At 35.6% G+C, this 17,896-nt stretch overlaps 2 protein-coding genes across 2 annotated transcripts; one reads left to right on the top strand and one right to left on the bottom strand.

Moving 5' to 3' along the window:
* On the top strand, positions 1 to 10,470 carry PKNH_0000200 (SICAvar, type I (fragment); the record flags this gene model as incomplete). Its single annotated transcript, XM_039113430.1, has 9 exons — positions 1 to 370; positions 630 to 1,131; positions 1,680 to 1,765; positions 1,931 to 2,575; positions 4,683 to 5,360; positions 5,884 to 6,573; positions 7,961 to 8,602; positions 8,960 to 9,640; positions 9,994 to 10,470. Coding segments are annotated over 9 exons (4,771 nt in total), but the record flags the coding sequence as incomplete, so codon positions are not given.
* Positions 10,471 to 15,106: 4,636 nt separating this feature from the next.
* On the bottom strand, positions 15,107 to 17,528 carry PKNH_0000100 (SICAvar, type I (fragment); the record flags this gene model as incomplete). The annotated part of the gene is made up of 3 exons (XM_039113429.1): positions 15,107 to 15,538; positions 15,857 to 16,525; positions 16,881 to 17,528. Coding segments are annotated over 3 exons (1,749 nt in total), but the record flags the coding sequence as incomplete, so codon positions are not given.
* Between the last annotated feature and the right edge of the window lie 368 nt (positions 17,529 to 17,896).

Genomic DNA, 17,896 nt, shown 5'->3' with positions numbered 1-17,896 from the left:
GTTTAGACAAACGATGGGTTGTTTTTTACTTCATGCTTATGCAAAACACATGAAAGAAAAAGCTCTTTGTGACATAGAGGAAGGAATACAAAAGGCATTTGAAACTGCTGGGAAGGGTACTGGTACTACTTGCACTGGCAAAACTTGCATTCCATGTAAATGGGAAGAGAACAAATGGGAAAGTTGCCCAATTAACACAACTACTTCAGCGGAGAATGTGAAGACCAAATTGGATGTAATTATTGGACCAGATGACTCAACTGTTAAGACCACCGCAGAGAAAGTGAATACAATGAACTTATGCGAACGTGTCCAATGTGTAGGGAAAAGATGGTTAAAAGACATCAAGAAGACAGCGCCAACTGACTGGGTAAGGACATAACCATTACATATATATAGCCATATATGTATGTATATGTGTGTACACATATATACACTCACATATATACTTATATACACTTATACATATATGTACATATGTATATGTATACATATATATATACGTATGTATGTGTATACGTATGTATACATATGTATGTATGCATATGTATGTACATATGTATATATGCATATGCATATATATATATATATATATATATATATATATATATATATATATATACTTATAGAGTGAAGTATGGACAGAAGTCGGGAAGGAACTCACCACCCTTGGCAAAGAAATAGATGGGAAGAAGACGGAAGTTCAATCCTACTGCAGTGGACAAGAGAAGGATGGAAAGGATGCTTGCCTCCTTATAGCAGCAGGATTAAAAAACCTCTACGACATCAAGGACGACGACAAGGGCAACGATGCCGTTACGGCATCGTTCAAAAGAACGATGCAATGTGTTTTATTAAATGCCATTGCAGATAAATTAGAACACACCAACTTTCCATGTAAGGATGAAAAGAAAACGAAGGATGGGATAGATCATGCTTTTAATAAGAGTAATGATCAAATTAAGAGTCAGAGTAAGGGTTGTACAGATGATAAGTGCTTTAAGTGTCCAAGATTTAACACTCTCGCAGATTGCAAATTATACAATGACGATAAGGATGTAAAGACCAAAATTGACCCCATGCTAGATCAAAATGATACACTCAAGAAAGAATCTCTGGAGAAGACCATATGTAAGTAGAAATAACCCACTCCAACATACTAACACAACCAACTCTACAAAATGTTGGTACCAATGGTAGTTGTGTTGGTTGCTTTGGTACCAATACAAAATACTGGTACCACGAACACAAAATGTTGGTATTAATGGTACCACCATCAACAGTACAAAATGTTGGTTGTGCTGGTACCAACACAAAATGTTGGTACGAATGATACCACCACAATTGTGTTGGTTCCACCAACAGTACAAAATGTTGGTTGTATGTTGGTACCAACACAACCAACATACTAACACAACTAACATACTAACACAACCAACATACTAACACAACACAACATACTGACACAACTAACATACTAACACAACCAACGTACTAACATACAACCAACACAACTAACATACTGACACAACCAACATACTAATACAACCAACATACTAACACAACCAACATACTAATACAACCAACATACAACCACAACACAGTCACCATTCATTTTTTATTACTTTTTCCTTTTCCTTTCCCCCCCCAAAAAAAAAAAAAAAAAAAATTCTGTACAGGTAAACCGTGTGAACAGAAGGAGTTATGTGATCAGCTTAATTGTATTGCGCCCAAGTGGAGCAAGAATAGAAGTGGGCAGGACTACGTAAGGGGCACTACATCTTTATTACAACTGCATTGTGTGCAATGTACATATACATATGTTCACATACGTATGTACACATGTATATGAATATGTACGCATGTGCATATATATATATATATATATATATATATATATATATATAAATATATATCTATATGCTTGCAGAGTGGAATGATTACTGACGCCAGCTGGATCTTCGGGGGACTTCTAGATCGCATGAAGGATAAGGGGGAAGCAGCTGCAACGGAATACTGCCGTACAGACAAGGACGGCACCGCCTGGAACGAAAGCAACGCCCATGGCGTTGCTAACAGGACCGCCTGCGAAATGGTCGCAGGCGGTTTACTACGCATATCAAAAATTAAGGACACATACAGCTTGGATAAGAATAAGAATGAGAATCCTTATGATAACCAAGAGTATAAGCAATTGGCTGCCTGTTTCATGTTGAACGCCGTCGTACGAAAAATGAAAGAACGGAGCCCCATTTGTGACATAGACGAAGGGATTAAGGCCGCTTTTGCAAAAGCAGATGACATTAAAAAAAAATATTGCGACAATGGTAAACCCTGCTTCGTCTGTAAATTGGACGACAATTATGATGGTTGCAGTGCTACGAACGGCAAAAACCAAAATGTCAATGTAAAGGACAAATTGGATTCATTACTCAAGGATAGTACAAATAAGAACAAACTCGATTCTACCATTCAAGCAATTGCTGAGACTGCCGGAAACAAAGGACCCTCCTTATGTGATCGCTTGCAGTGTCTAGCAGCTCGAGTTGAAGCACATAATGGAGGAAGTCAAGCGGTAAGTATAATGGAATAAAAGAAAAAAAGAAAATGCATAAAGAGAAAATAAAAGGAATTAAAATAAAAGGAATTAAAATAAAAGGAATTAAAATAAAAGGAATTAAAATAAAAGGAATTAAAATAAAAGGAATTTAAAAAAAAAAAAAATTTTTAAGGTGGTAAAGGTGTCAGAATAAGGTGGTAAGGGAGTTAGAACAGGGTGGTCAGGGTGCTGGAAGAAGGTGGTAGGGGTGTTAGAATAAGGTTGTAAGGGCATTATAATATGGTTGTAGGGGTATTAGAATAAGGTTGTAAGGGTATTAGAATAAGGTGGTAAGGGTATTAGTATAAGGTGGTACGGGTATTGGAATAAGGTTGGGGGGGTGTCAGAATTCACATTCCGGGTTTAGGATGAAGATTGTAGGGCTATTAGAATAATATTGTAAGGGTGTTATAATAGGGTGGTAAGGGTGTTAGAATAAGGTGGTAAGGGTGTTAGAATAAGGTTGTAGGGGTGTCTGTATAACGTTTTGGGGGTGTTAGAATAAGGTGGTAAGGGTGTTAGAAGTAAGGTGGTAAGGGTGTTAGAATAAGGTGGTAAGGGTGTTAGAATAAGGTGGTAAGGGTGTTTGAATAAGTTGGTAAAGGTGTTAGAATAAGGTTGTTAGGGCATAAGAATAAGGTTGTTGGTGTGTTAGAATAAGGTTATAAGGGTGTTAGAATAATGTTGTAAGGTTGTTAGAATAGGGTTTTGGGGGTGTCGGAATAAGGTTCTGGGGGTATACGAAGAAGGTTGTAGGGGTGTCAGAATTCAGATTCCCGATTTAGGATGAAGGTTGTAGTGGAATTAGAATAAGGTTGTTGGGGTGTTAGATTATGGTTGTTGGGGTGTTAGATTATGGTTGTTGGGGTGTTAGATTATGGTTGTTGGGGTGTTAGATTATGGTTGTTGGGGTGTTAGATTATGGTTGTATGGGTGTTAGAATAAGGTGGTAAGGGTGTTAGAATAAGGATGGTAAGGGTGTTAGAATAAGGTTTCAGGGTATAGGAATAATGTTTTAGGGCATAAGAGTAGGATTCGCGGTTGAGAGGGAAGGTTTCAGGGTATAGGAATAAGGTTTTTGGGGTATTAGAATAAGGTTGTAGGGTACAGAATTTAGATTCCGGGTTCAGGATGAAGATTGTAGGGGTGTTGGAATGAAGGTTGTAGGGGTATAGGAATAAGGTTTTAGGGGTATTAGAACTCAGATTCGGGGTCTAGGATGAAGGCTTCAAGGGTATTGGAATAAGGTTGTAGGGAATAGGAATAAGGTTGTGCGGTATAGGAATAAGGTTTTGGGGGTATTAGAGTAAGGTTTTAGGGGTGTTAGAATAAGGTAGTAAGGGTGTTAGAATAAGGTGGTAAGGTTGTTAGAATAAGGTGGTAAGGGTGTCACAATAAGGTTGTTTTGGGGTGTCAGAATATAGTGGTAAGGGTGTTCGAATAAGGTGGTATGTTTGTTAGAATAAGGTGGTAAGGGTGTTAGAATAAGGTGGTAAGGGTGTTAGAATAGGGTCTTAGGGGTGTCAGAATAAGGTGGTAAGGGTGTTAGAATAAGGTTGTATGGGTGTTAGAATAAGGTGGTAAGAGTGTTAGAATAAGATGGTAAGGGTGTCAGAATAAGGTTGTAGGGGTGTTGGAATAAAGGTTGTATGGGTATTGGAATAAAGGTTGTATGGGTATTGGAATGAGGTTGTAGGGGTCATAGAATGAAGGTGGTAAGGGTGTTAGAATAAGGTTTCAGGGTATAGGAATAAGGTTTTAGGGTATAGGAATAAGGTTTTAGGGGTATAGGAATGAGGTTTCAGGGTTTAGGAGTAAGGTTCAAGGGGTTAGCTTTAGCTGCTTTAAGGGGGGAAAGGAAAGACTCCTCGCCGACAGAGACCGGATACTACACACCAACCGGATACTACATACTAACCGGATGGCAGAAAACAGGATGGAAAAAGAAAAAAGGAAAAAGAATGTTTACTTATACATATACATGTATGTATATGTATATGTATATATGCATATGCATTTATGCATATGCATATATATATATATATATATATTTATATATATATATATATATTCTTCTTTACAGAAGGACTTCTGGGAGAAAGGTGGTGAAGTGGAACAACTATGGAACCAATTGTCCGGAGCAATAACCACAGAAGGCAAAACAGATCACAGTGAATGTAAAACAATGGATGATGGCACCGCAGGTGCAACTAGAGAAGCAACTGACCCTGAAAAGAAGGCATGCAATTATTTGCATGCCGGATTAACCAAACTGTACACGACGGATACGGCGTCAACGCCGTCGACGGCGACGACGACGTCGTCGTCGTCGACTCCTTTGTTGTCCAACCCACTGTTGAAACAAACAGTGGGTTGTTTATTACTTAATGCTTATGCAAAGAAAATGAAAGAAGACTCTAAGTGTGTTATCGATTCTGGAATACAAAAGGCATTTAAGGCATTTAATGATAATAATACTACTTGCAAGGACAATGGCACAAAACCTTGTGTTCCGTGTGAATGGAAAGAGACCGAATATGACGAATGCACAATTACTACAACTGGCTCAAGTGGCAACAGTACGGAAAGTGCAAAGGACAAATTAAAACAAGTTCAGACCGACATTAACCGCATCTCGAATTTCAACCTAAAGGACATAAATAGCATGACCACTTTATGCGATTACATTAGATGCGCCGGACCCAAATGGTTCAAAAGGCAGAAGGCAGCTTCAAAGAATGGTGGAACGACGAAGACTTGGGTAAGTATTACTACCAACAGACACAACACCTGGGGGATAAAGAAAAAAAAAAAAAGAAAAAATGAAATTCAGATTCCGGATTTAGGAATAGAGGTTTGCAGGGGTGTTAGAATAAGGTTTTAGGGGTATTAGAATATAGGTCCAAGGGGTATGGGAATAAGGTTGTAAGGGTGTCAGAATAAGGTGATAAGGGTGTTAGAATACGGTGGTAAGGGTGTTAGTATAAGGTTGTCGGGGTGTTAGAATAAGGTTGTAGGGGTATTAGAATAAGGTTTCAGTGTTTAGGAGTAAGGTTTAAGGGTATAGGAATAAGGTTTCAGGGTACAGGAATAAGGTTTTAGGGGTATAGGAATGTGGTTTCAGGGTTTAGGAGTAAGGTTCAGGGGTTAGCTTTAGCTACTTTAGGGGGGGAAAGGAAAGACTCCTCGCCGACCGAGACCGGATACTACACAATAACCGGATACTACATAAGCAATTACATATATATATAACCCCTTTTTTTTTCTTTTCTTCCTTTTAACAGTGTGACTTTTGGGAGAATGACGGCGTCAAACCCGAAGTGGAGAAACTATTTAAACACATCAGTAGTAAAAATACAAGCATGACCACATATTGTAAAGATTTTGGTGACGGTAACGCTGATAGTGTTGAAAGGAAAGCTTGCAATCATATCACAGCAGGTTTAGACTATATTAACCAAGTTCTGGTTACTCAGAACGGTAATACGGATGACGATAAGTTTTTTAAACGAAATATGATGTGCGCAGCTCTTAACCTTTACGCAGATAAAATAAAAGAGGAGTCCACTAAGAAATGTCCCATTGATGAGGAAAGAATAAAAAAAATGTTTACTAATTGGAATGTATTTAATAGATTTTCGTCTTTGTCCTCGTCTTCGACTTCGTGTAAGAGTGGAGTTTATGGTTGCTTCGAATGTAAAAGGGTACCAACCTCAGAATATAATGGTTGCGAACTAAGTGTTTCCAGCTCTTTGATTAATCCAACATCATCATCACCAACTGGAACTTGCAAAACTAAAGAAACTGAAGTGAAGACTCAAATTGACGGTCTCCTCAAGGACGACAAAACCACCATCAAGATGGAAGAAAAATTATCCGACATCACTGAAATGACCACTTTCTGTTCTGAACTCCAATGCGCAGCAAGGAAATGGAACATGACAAAAAACCAAAAGGGAACAGCACCATCATGGGTAAGCATAGACAACTGCGTATATACATATATATATGTATACATATATACATACATATAAGTATATACATGTATATATATCTATACATATGTATTTATGTATACATATATATGTATATATGTATGTATATATATGTATAAATGTACACATATAGTCGTATATATGTCCATATGTAAATATAAATGTATATGTATATATGCACATATATATGTATATGTATATATATATGTATATGTATATATATATATATGTATATGTATACATATATGTATATGTATATATATATATATATGTATATGTATATATATATGTATAATGAAAATGGATGAAAGAAAGAAAGTGAAATAAAAAAACAAAATAGAGAAAGAAATTCAGATTCCTGGTTTAGAAATGACGGTTGTTGGGGTGTTGGAATGATGTTGTTTGGGGTGTTAGAATAAGGTGGTAAAGGTGTTAGAATAAGGTGCTAAGGACGTTAGAATAAGGTTGTTGGGGTGTTAGAATAAGGTGGTAAGGGTGTCAGAATAAGGTGGTAAGGGTGTTAGAATAAGGTGGTAAGGGTGTTAGAATAAGATTGTAGGGGTATTAGAATAAAGGTTGTAAAGGGGTTGGAATAAGGTTTTAGGGGTGTTAGAATAAGGTGATAAGGGTGTTAGAATAAGGTGATAAGGGTGTTAGAATAAGGTGGTAAGGGTGTTAGAATAAGGTTGTTGGTGTGTTAGAATAAGGTGATAAGGGTGTTAGAATAAGGTGGTGAGGGTGTTAGAATAAGGTGGTAAGGGTATAAGAGTAAGGTTTTAAGGGTATAGGAGTAAGGTTTCAGGGGTATAGGAATAAGGTTTCAGGGTTTAGGAGTAAGGTTCCGGGGTTAGCTTTAGCTACTTTAGGGGGGGAGAGGAAAGACTCCTCGAATCCACCGATCAATCCAAATCCATCTTCCCAGTGAAGTCCACCTTATCCACCATAAATAAAATGGACTCTTTCTGTAGTAAAATGCAATGTGCAGCAAAACAATACGCAAAAATGCAGAATGGTGGACAGCCCAAAACGACGCTATCATGGGTAAGTATTGTGCATCGCTTTGGACATAGAAATAACATATATACTTATACATATATGTATATGTATCTATGTACATATATATGTATATATGTATATATATATATGTATATATATATGTAAATGTATATACGTATGTATATATCTATATATATGTATTTATGTATATATATATATATGTATATATGTATATATGTATATATGTGTACATATATGTATATGTATATATGTATATATATATGTGTATACACATATGTGTATACATATGTGTATACATATACATATATATTTTTTTTTTATTTCTTTCCTTCTTTTGTTTTATATTTAGGATGAAATAAGTGGTGTCGTTGATGAGCAATTAAAGAAACTTCTAGAACATATTACGGATGTTGATAAGTGGAAAGACGTTGCCGCACACTGCGACAACGTCGGTTCGAAAGACGACACACCAGGAGAAATAACTGCTAAGAAAAAAGCTTGTAAGCTTTTTGCTTTAGGTTTAAAACACATTTCTAAAATTAATGACGACCAACAAAAGGGTGATGGACCACTTAAACGAACCATGGCTTGTGCAGCACTTAATCTTTATGCTGATCAATTAATAAACAAATCAACAGATCAATGTCCTTTAGATAATGAAAAATTGGATCAGGCAATAAAATACGCTTTCGATAATAATAATAGTAATGCCACTAAGAGTGGAGCAAATTCGTGCAAAACTGGTAGTGGTACTAGTTCTTGTTTTATTTGCAACAGAGAAAATAAATTTCACACTTGCAAAATTGGCTCTGACGAAATAAAGAAAAATATGGACACACTCCTCGAACAGAACAAAGGTGAAACCAGGGTGAAAGAAGCACTAGAACAAGTAAATAAAATAGAAAATTTCTGTACTCAAGTCCAATGTGCTATCAAACAACACTACAGAACCAAAAATGGACCAACACTTCCAAAAGGGAAACCATCTTGGGTAAGCGAATCCATATCAATAATATCGACAACATATATGTATATATACATATATATATGTTTATATACATATATATACGTATATGTATATGTATATACATATATAGACATATGTACATACGTATATGTATATGCATATGGACACATATGTATGTATACATGTATATATATATGTATGTATATCTGTATATATGTATATATATGTATATGTATGTATATATGTATTATGCATATATATATGTATATATGTATATGTATGTATATATGTATATATATATGTATACACATATGTGTATACATATGTGTATACATATACATATATATTTTTTTTTCTCTTTCTTTCTTCTTTTATGATCAGAGCGACATCGAAGGTGATGCCAAGGATGCATTAAAGCAACTTCTAGAACAAATGACGAAGGGTCAGACTGAATCGTACGTTGTCAACCTCTGCAAAGACAACCCCACATGGAGTAATAAGGGCCATAAAGAAAGGCGAACAAATAAAGCAGCTTGTTTACTTTTTGCTTCAGGATTAAAGCACATTTATGACCGAAAGAAGGGCCAGGTTAATGGCCGCGGTAGCGGCCACACGATGGGCCCTGTTAAGGACCCATCGTTTGAACAAACGATGGGTTGTTTATTTATTAAGGAATATGTAAAACAATTAAAAGAAATGGCAAAAATAAAGAAAAGGGGAAATAGTTGGGTACATCCTCTTTGTGACATAGATAAGGGCATAGAATATGCTTTTGGTAAAAGTGGTGAAATTATGAAGAGTGTATTATCTGAATGTAGAGAGGGTCCTAATGGTATTTCTTGTTTTGAATGCAAAATTGACCAAGATTATGATAATTGCAAAATTGGCAATGACGAAGTACAGGAGCAAGTTAAACCATTGCTCGAAACGAAGGGCGACTCAATGCAACAAACCTTAGAGAATACAGTCTGTCCCATCCTTCTTACGGATCTCCTTACCCCTTTTCTTCCTTTGGCTCCTGTCTCTATTGGTCTTTCTGCTATGGCTTATTACCTTTGGAAGGTAAGATAAAAAAAAATATATATATATATTATTGGACAAAATAAATTGTTAAAAGGAAAAAAAAATTTTTAATGGTTAAAAAAAAAAAAGAAAAAAAAATTTTATTGGACAAAATTAATTATTAAAAGGAAAAAAATTTTTCTTAATAGTTAAAAAAAAAAAATTTTTAATGATTAAAAGGAAAAAAAAAATTTTTTTTTATGGTTAAAAGGAAAAAAAATTTTTTTTAATGGTTAAAAGGAAAAGAAAATTTTTTTTTAATGATTAAAGGGAAAAAAAAAAATTAAAAAAAAAAGAAAAAAAAAAATAAAATAAAATAAATGTGTAAAAATAATATTTCACAATCTTCTTAGCAAAAATATCCTCTCACTCTTTTTTTTTTTTTTTTATTTTTGCAGTATTTTGGTCCTCTTGGTAAAGGAGGAGCACGTTTTAGAAGATCTCCTACTGAAATTCCTGGTTCATCAGTACAGGAACAAGTCTACGATCATGTGCAGCAAGAAGCAGGTCCACATGAATATCGATTGGTGAAGGAACGAAAACCTCGTTCAGTTCCAACGAGGACGAAACGTTCTGGTGGTGTGAATCGCCGCACGATTATTGAAATTCATTTTGAAGTGTTGGATGAATGTCAAAAAGGGGACACACAATTGAATCAGAAGGATTTTCTGGAACTTTTGGTTCAAGAGTTCATGGGATCGGAATTAATGGAAGAAGAACAGGTTCCTAAGGAAGAGGTTCTTATGGAAGGTGTTCCTTTGGAACGAGTTCCTATGGAAAATGTTCCAATGGAACGTGTTCCAAGTTTAGGTTCCGGGTTAATGGTTTAAGGTTCAGTGTTTAGGGTTCACAGTTTAGGGTTTAGGTTTTGGGGATTAGGTTTTAGGGTTTAGGGTTTAGGGTTTTCAAGGGTTTAGGGTTTAGGGTTTTCAAGGGTTTAGGGTTTAGGGTTTTCAAGGGTTTAGGCTTTAGGGTTTAGGGTTCACAGTTTAGGGTTCACAGTTTAGGGTTAACAGTTTAGGGTTCACAGTTTAGGGTTAACAGTTTAGGGTTTACAGTTTAGGGTTCACAGTTTAGGATTCACGGTTTAGGGTTTAGGGTTCACAGTTTAGGATTTATTGTTTAAGGTTAAAGATATAAATTAAATGTTTCACTCTCTGAGAATGAAGACATTCTTTTGAGGAGTGCGAAATGAATGAAAACCTTCATTGATAATGTGTTATATTTATATCATTTTATTAAAAAGAACAGGCAGACACACACAAATAATTTTGACTGAGTGTCGTGATAAGGGAAAAATATATATGTTTGGAATGTAAATTATTTTGGGAAGAAGAAATATTGGTTTCATACCCCTTTATGTCCTTTTCTAATTATTTGATATACAGACATAATAAGGAGTTTGAATATTCATGTTATTTCTTAATTTTTTATTCCTTTTTTTGCTTTCTTTCTGGTGAAAGGACACCTTTTGTTTATAGAAAAAAAAAAAAAAAAAAAAACATTCTTCTTTTTTTTTTTAAGAACACACATTCTTTTTTTTTTCCGTTTACGAAAAATATTTTTTCTTGAAAAAAAAAAAAAAAAAAAAGAATCTTCCCGTAATACATCTAAATACCAGGCCATATATTGTTGTTCTTACACCTTAAAACATGGAAACTTTGAACTCGGAATCCTAAACCTTTTCATTCCTTTTCTTTCCCTCTTTTTTTTTTTTTTTCTTTCATTTTTTTTCTTCTTTTTCACTTAAATTTTTTTTTTTGTTTGCACTCTTGTGTAAAGTTGCCCCAATAGGTGTTATATATTGTTCTCGTAAAAAAAATGTATGGGACATCAGCGCGCTAACACTATATTACGATTTCCGCGCAAAAAAAAATGTGGAAGAACGCTAAAACATTCATATAATTAGAACTTTATTAGAAAAAAAAGAAAAAAAAACAAATAATGAGAGAAAAAAAAAAAAATATACATTGTATTCATAATATTTTTCGTGTAAAAAAAAAAATATAATGGTTCCATATAATCATGGAAACCATGTCTATACAATAATCATTATATGATGTTACTAAAACAATTACACAAATGTGATGATATTCATGCTAAAAAATTACATACACACACAAAAAAAAAAAAAAGAAGAATTCATGATTTAATTTTTTGAAATGGGAGATTTCTTTTATATTTCGCATGACATAAGGGTTGAATTTTTTCTTTCCCGACCTTCTTAACGTTACACATATGGGATGAATAAATTTTGTTCGGAGTATACCCTAAACCCTGAACCCTAAAACCCTGAAATGTGAAGACTAAACCGTGAAACATAAACCCCTAAACCTATACTCTACAAACATTAAACCTGAACCCTAATCCTAACTTTACCTTAACACTAAACCCTGATCCTACATTCACCATAACCATAAACCCTGATCCTACTATCACCATAAACCTAAACCTTGATCCTACTATCAGCATAAACCTAAACCTTGATCCTACTATCACCATAACCCTAAACCCTCATCATACATTCACCTGAAACCTAAATCATGATTCTACATTCACCCTAACCATAAACCTTGATCCTATTTTCACCTTAATCCTGAACCCTTATCCTACTATCACCATAACCCCAACCCCTGATCCTTATATCACCATAACCCCACACTTTGATCCTACTATCACCATAACCCCAACCCCTGATCCTTATATCACCATAACCCCACACTTTGATCCTACTATCACCATAACCCCAACCCCTGATCCTTATATCACCATAACCCCACACTTTGATCCTACTATCACCATAACCCCAAACCCTGATCTTACATTCACCTTAACCCGGAACCCACCTTATCCTTAACCCGGAACCCACCTTATCCTTAACCCGGAACCCACCTTATCCTTAACCCGGAACCCACCTTATCCTTAACCCGGAACCCACCTTATCCTTAACCCGGAACCTACCTTATTTTTAACCCGGAACCTACTTTACCCCTAACCCAGAACCCACTTTACTTTTAACCAAAAAAACACTTTACTTTTAACCCGGAACCCATTTTACTTTTAACCCGGAACCCATTTTACTTTTAACCCGGAACCCATTTTACTTTTAACCCGGAACCCATTTTACTTTTAACCCGGAACCCATTTTACCCTTAACCCGGAACCCACTTTAATCCTTAACCCGGAACCCACTTTTACCTTTAACCCGGAACCCACTTTTATCCTTAACCCGGAACCCACTTTTACCTTTAACCCGGAACCCACTTTTACCTTTAACCCGGAACCCACTTTTACCTTAACCCGGAACCCACTTTTACCCTTAACCCGTAACCTACCTTATTTTTAACCAGGAACCTATCTTATGCTTAACCCGGAACCTACCTTATCTTTAACCCGGAACCTACTTTACCTTCAACCCGGAACCTACCTTACCTTCAACCCGGAATCTACGTCATCCTTAACCCAGGAACAATCTTACACTTAACCTGGAACCCACTTTAATCCTTAACCCGGAACACACTTTTATCCTTAACCGGGAACCTACTTTTACCTTTAACCCGGAACCTACCTTATCCTTAAACCGGAACCTACTTTACCCTTAACCCGGAACCTACCTTATCCTTAAGACAGAACTAACTTTACCCTTAACCCGGAACTAACTTCACATTTAACCCGGAACCAACTTTACTTTTAACCCGGAACCCACTTTTACCCTTAACCCAGAACCCACTTTTATCCTTAACCCAAAACCCACATTTACCCTTAACCCGGAACCTACTTTTATCCTTAACGTGGAAAGAACTTTTATCCTTAACCCGGAACCCACTTTTATCCTTAACCCGGAACTAACTTTACTCTTAACCAGGAACGAACTTTACTCTTAACCAGGAACCTACCTTGCCTTCAACCCGGAACCTACCTTACCTTCAACCCGGAATCTACGTCATCCTTAACCCAGGAACAATCTTACACTTAACCTGGAACCCACTTTAATCCTTAACCCGGAACACACTTTTATCCTTAACCGGGAACCTACTTTTACCTTTAACCCGGAACCTACCTTATCCTTAACCCGGAACCCACTTTTACCCTTAACCCGGAACCCACTTTTACCCTTAACCCGGAACCCACTTTTACCCTTAACCCGGAACCCACTTTTAACCTTAACCCGAAGCCAACTTTACTTTTAACCCGGAACCCACTTTTACCCTTAACCCGGAACCCACTTTTACCCTTAACCCGGAACCCACTTTTACCCTTAACCCGGAACCCATTTTTATCCTTAACCCGGAACCCACTTTTACCCTTAACCCGGAACCCACTTTACCCTTAACCCGGAACCCACTTTACCCTTAACCCGGAACCCACTTTTATCCTTAACCCGGAACCCACTTTTACTTTAACCGGGAACCCACTTTTACGCTTAACCCGGAACCAACTTTTACGCTTAACCCGGAACCTACTTTTACCCTTAACCCGGAACCAACTTTACTTTTAACCCGAAACCAACTTTACTTTTAACCCGTAACCAACTTTACTTTTAACCCGTAACCAACTTTTACCTTTAACCCGGAACCAACTTTACTTTTAACCCGGAACCAACTTTACTTTTAACCCGTAACGAACTTTACTTTTAACCCGTAACGAACTTTACTTTTAACCCGGAACGCTAAATCCAGCCATTTCCGCATATTCTCGTTATTCTGTATAAATTTTTGGTGTAAAGTGTATGTGTACTTCGATAAAGTTGTTTGTGCCAACACGTATGTATACACAATTTTTCCTTCTGCGGGATAAGTGTGTGCTTTTCCTTTATATTTGCGACCTTTTGCAACTGTAATATATTTCATCATCCACCGTCCTTTTTTCTTTTTTTTTTTTTTTTTTCTATGTGTTCGCGGACCGGACACATCACATTATGGGCGAACGTTTATTGTCCTGCTTTCCGCAAAAAAAAATAAAAAAAAAAAAAAAAAAAAGAAAAAATATTTTTCGCAAACGGAAAAAAAAAAAAAAATATATTTTTCGCAAACAGAAAAAGAAAAAAGAAAGAAAAAATATTTTTCGCAAACAGAAAAAGAAAAAATAAGAAATATTTTTCGCAAGCGAAAAAAAAAAAAAAAAAGTTTGTTCTTAAAAAAAAAAGAGGAATGTTTTTTTTTTTTTTTTTTCAATAAACAAAAGGTGTTCTTTCACCAAAGAAAAAAAAAAAGAAAAATTTTTTGCAAACAAAATAAGAATAAAATTTGGAAGAAAGAATATATATTTTTTTCTTTTTTTTCTTTCAAGAAAATATAAAAAGGAAAAAAAAAAAAAAAAAAAGGACAAAAGGTGTGAAACCAATATACTTCATCTTAAACAATAAACCCTGAACCGTGAACCTCAGACCATAAACCCTAAACTGTGAACCCTAAACTGTGAACCCTAAACTGTGAACCCTAAACTGTGAACCTGAGACCATGAACCCTAAACCATTAACCCGGAACCTAAACTTGGAACACGTTCCATTGGAACCTCTTCAATAGAAACACGTTCCAAAGGAACATCTTCCATAAGAACCTCCTCCTTAGGAACCTGTTCTTCTTCTTCCATAAATTCGGATCCCATGAACTCTTGAACCAAAAGTTCCATAAAATCCTTCTGGTTCAATTGTGTGTCTCCTTTTTGACATTCGTCCAACACTTCAAAATGAATTTCAATAATCGTGCGACGATTCACGCGACCGGAACGTTTCGTTCTTGTTGGAACAGAACGGGGTTTTCGTTCCTTCACCAATCGATATTCATGTGGACCAGCTTCTTCCACATGATCGAGGACTTGTTCCTGTACTGATGGACCAGGAATTTCACCAGGAGATCTTCGGAAACGTGCTCCTCCTTTACCAAGAGGACCAAAATACTAACAAAAAAAAAAAAAAAAAAAAAAAAAAAATGAGAGGATATTTTTGCTAAGAAAATTGTGAAATATTATTTTTACACATTTATTTTATTTTATTTTTTTTTTTTTTAACCATTTAAAAAATTTTTTTTTCCTTTTAACCATTAAAAAAAATTTTCTTTTCCTTTTAACAATTAATTTTGTCCATTAAAATTTTTTTTTTTTTTTTAATCATTAAAAAATTTTTTTTTTTAATTAATTTTTTTTTTTTTTTTTAACCATTAAAAAAATTTTCATTTTAATCATTAAAATTTTTTTTTTTTTTTTTATTAATCTTACCTTCCAAAGGTAATAAGCCATAGGAGAAAGGCCAATAGAGACAGGAGCCAAAGGAAGAAAAGGGGTAAGGAGATCCGTAATAAGGATGGGACAGACTGTATTCTCTAATGTTTTTTCCATATGGTCTTTGTTTGGTTCGTCTTTGATCAATGATTCCACTTTGGGCTTTACTTCTTCTGTGCCAATGGAGCAATCTTTATAATCGTTTTCGTTTTGTGTGCACACAAAACAAGAAATACCATTAGGACCATTGTTGCATTGAGTTAATACATTCTTCATAATGGCATCACTCTTACCAAAAGCATATGTTATACCTTCCTCTATGCTACAAAGAGGATGTACCCAACTATTTCCCCTTTTCTTCACATTTGCCATTTCTTTTAATTGTTTTGCATATTCTTTAAGAAATAAACAACCCATTGTTTGTCCAAACGATGGGCCATTAAACTGGCCCTTCTTTTGGCCGTTGGGACGGCCATAAATGTGCTTTAATCCTGCAGCAAAATGCAAACAAGCTGCTTTATTTGTTCGCCTTTCTGTATGGCCCTTAGTATTCCATGCGACGTTGGCGTCATTGCAGTATTGGGCAGCAGCCGACTGCTTTTTAGGGTCGTTCATATTAATTAAAAGTGCTGTTAATTCCCTTCCGATCTCATCGCTCAAGGCATTCTAAACATAAAACAGAAGAAAGTAAGAAAAAAAAAGATGTATATGTATACATATACATATATACATATATATATACATATACATATACATATACATATACATATACATATACATATACATATACATATACATATATACATATATATATACATATACATATACATATACATATACATATACATATACATATATACATATACATATACATATATATATACATATACATATACATATACATATATACATGTACATACATATATACATATATACATATATATATATACATACATGTACATATATATATATGTGTATATATATGTATATATGTAGTTGTTATTGATGTTGGTTTCCTTACCCAAGACACATCGCTGCTTTTTGCACCATGGTTTCTTTTTACGTAGTATTTTTTTGCTGCGCACTGAAGTTGAGTACAGAAATTGTCGTCCATTTTATTTATGGTGGATAATGTTTCCTTCACTTTGGGGATGGAATGGGGTGGGTCGTTGGATTCGTTGAGGAATTTGTTCATTTGTTCTTTGACTTTAACTGCGTCTTTTGCATTAGTATTGCAATTTTCATTTTGTGATGTTGCCAGCAGAGCGTCACCGACGCTCAGCTGGCAACCGTTATAAGATTCTTCCCTCTTGCATTGAAAACAATCATTATTATTAGCACTATTCTGACACGAATTTTTACTTTCACTATTCCATTTATTGAACATTTCTTTTATTCTTTCCTTATCAATGGGACAACTTTTCTTCGTCAATTCGATTATTTTATCAGCGTACATGTTAAGAGCAATACAACCCACTGCTCGAGCGAGCAGTGGGTTGTCTTGACCATTAGGCTGGCCGGCAGTAACACTAATTTCCTTAATGTGTTGTAATCCTGCTGTGATATGATTACATGCTTTTCTTTCAACACTATCAGGATTACCATCACCAAAGTCATTGCATGCAGCATTAGTTTCGGTCTTTCCTTTTTCATCGATGTGCTTGAACATCGCTTGCAATGTTGTCCTAACTGCGCCATCCCAAAAGTTACACTGTAAGAAAAAAAAAAAAAGGTTATATATGTAGGTAGTAGGTTATGTAGTATCCGGTTAGTGCAATATCCGGTTAGTATAGTATCCGGTTGGTGTAGTATCCGGTTAGTGCAATATCCGGTTAGTATAGTATCCGGTTGGTGTACAGTATCCGGTTGGTGTATAGTATCCGGTTGGTGTAGTATCCGGTTAGTGTAGTATCCGGTTTATACCAGCCGGTTAGTTTGTAGTATCCGGTCCCTGTCTGCGAGGAGTTTTTCCTTTCCCCCCCCTAAAGTAGCTAAAGCTAACCCCGGAACCTTACTCCTAAACCCTGAAACCTTACT

The sequence above is a fragment of the Plasmodium knowlesi genome (genome assembly GCF_000006355.2).
Source record: "Plasmodium knowlesi strain H genome assembly, contig: PKNH_00_1, whole genome shotgun sequence".
NCBI lineage: Eukaryota > Apicomplexa > Aconoidasida > Haemosporida > Plasmodiidae > Plasmodium > Plasmodium knowlesi.
The sequence above is the reverse complement of the archived record's forward strand: the minus strand, read 5'-3'. Positions and strand labels throughout refer to the sequence as shown.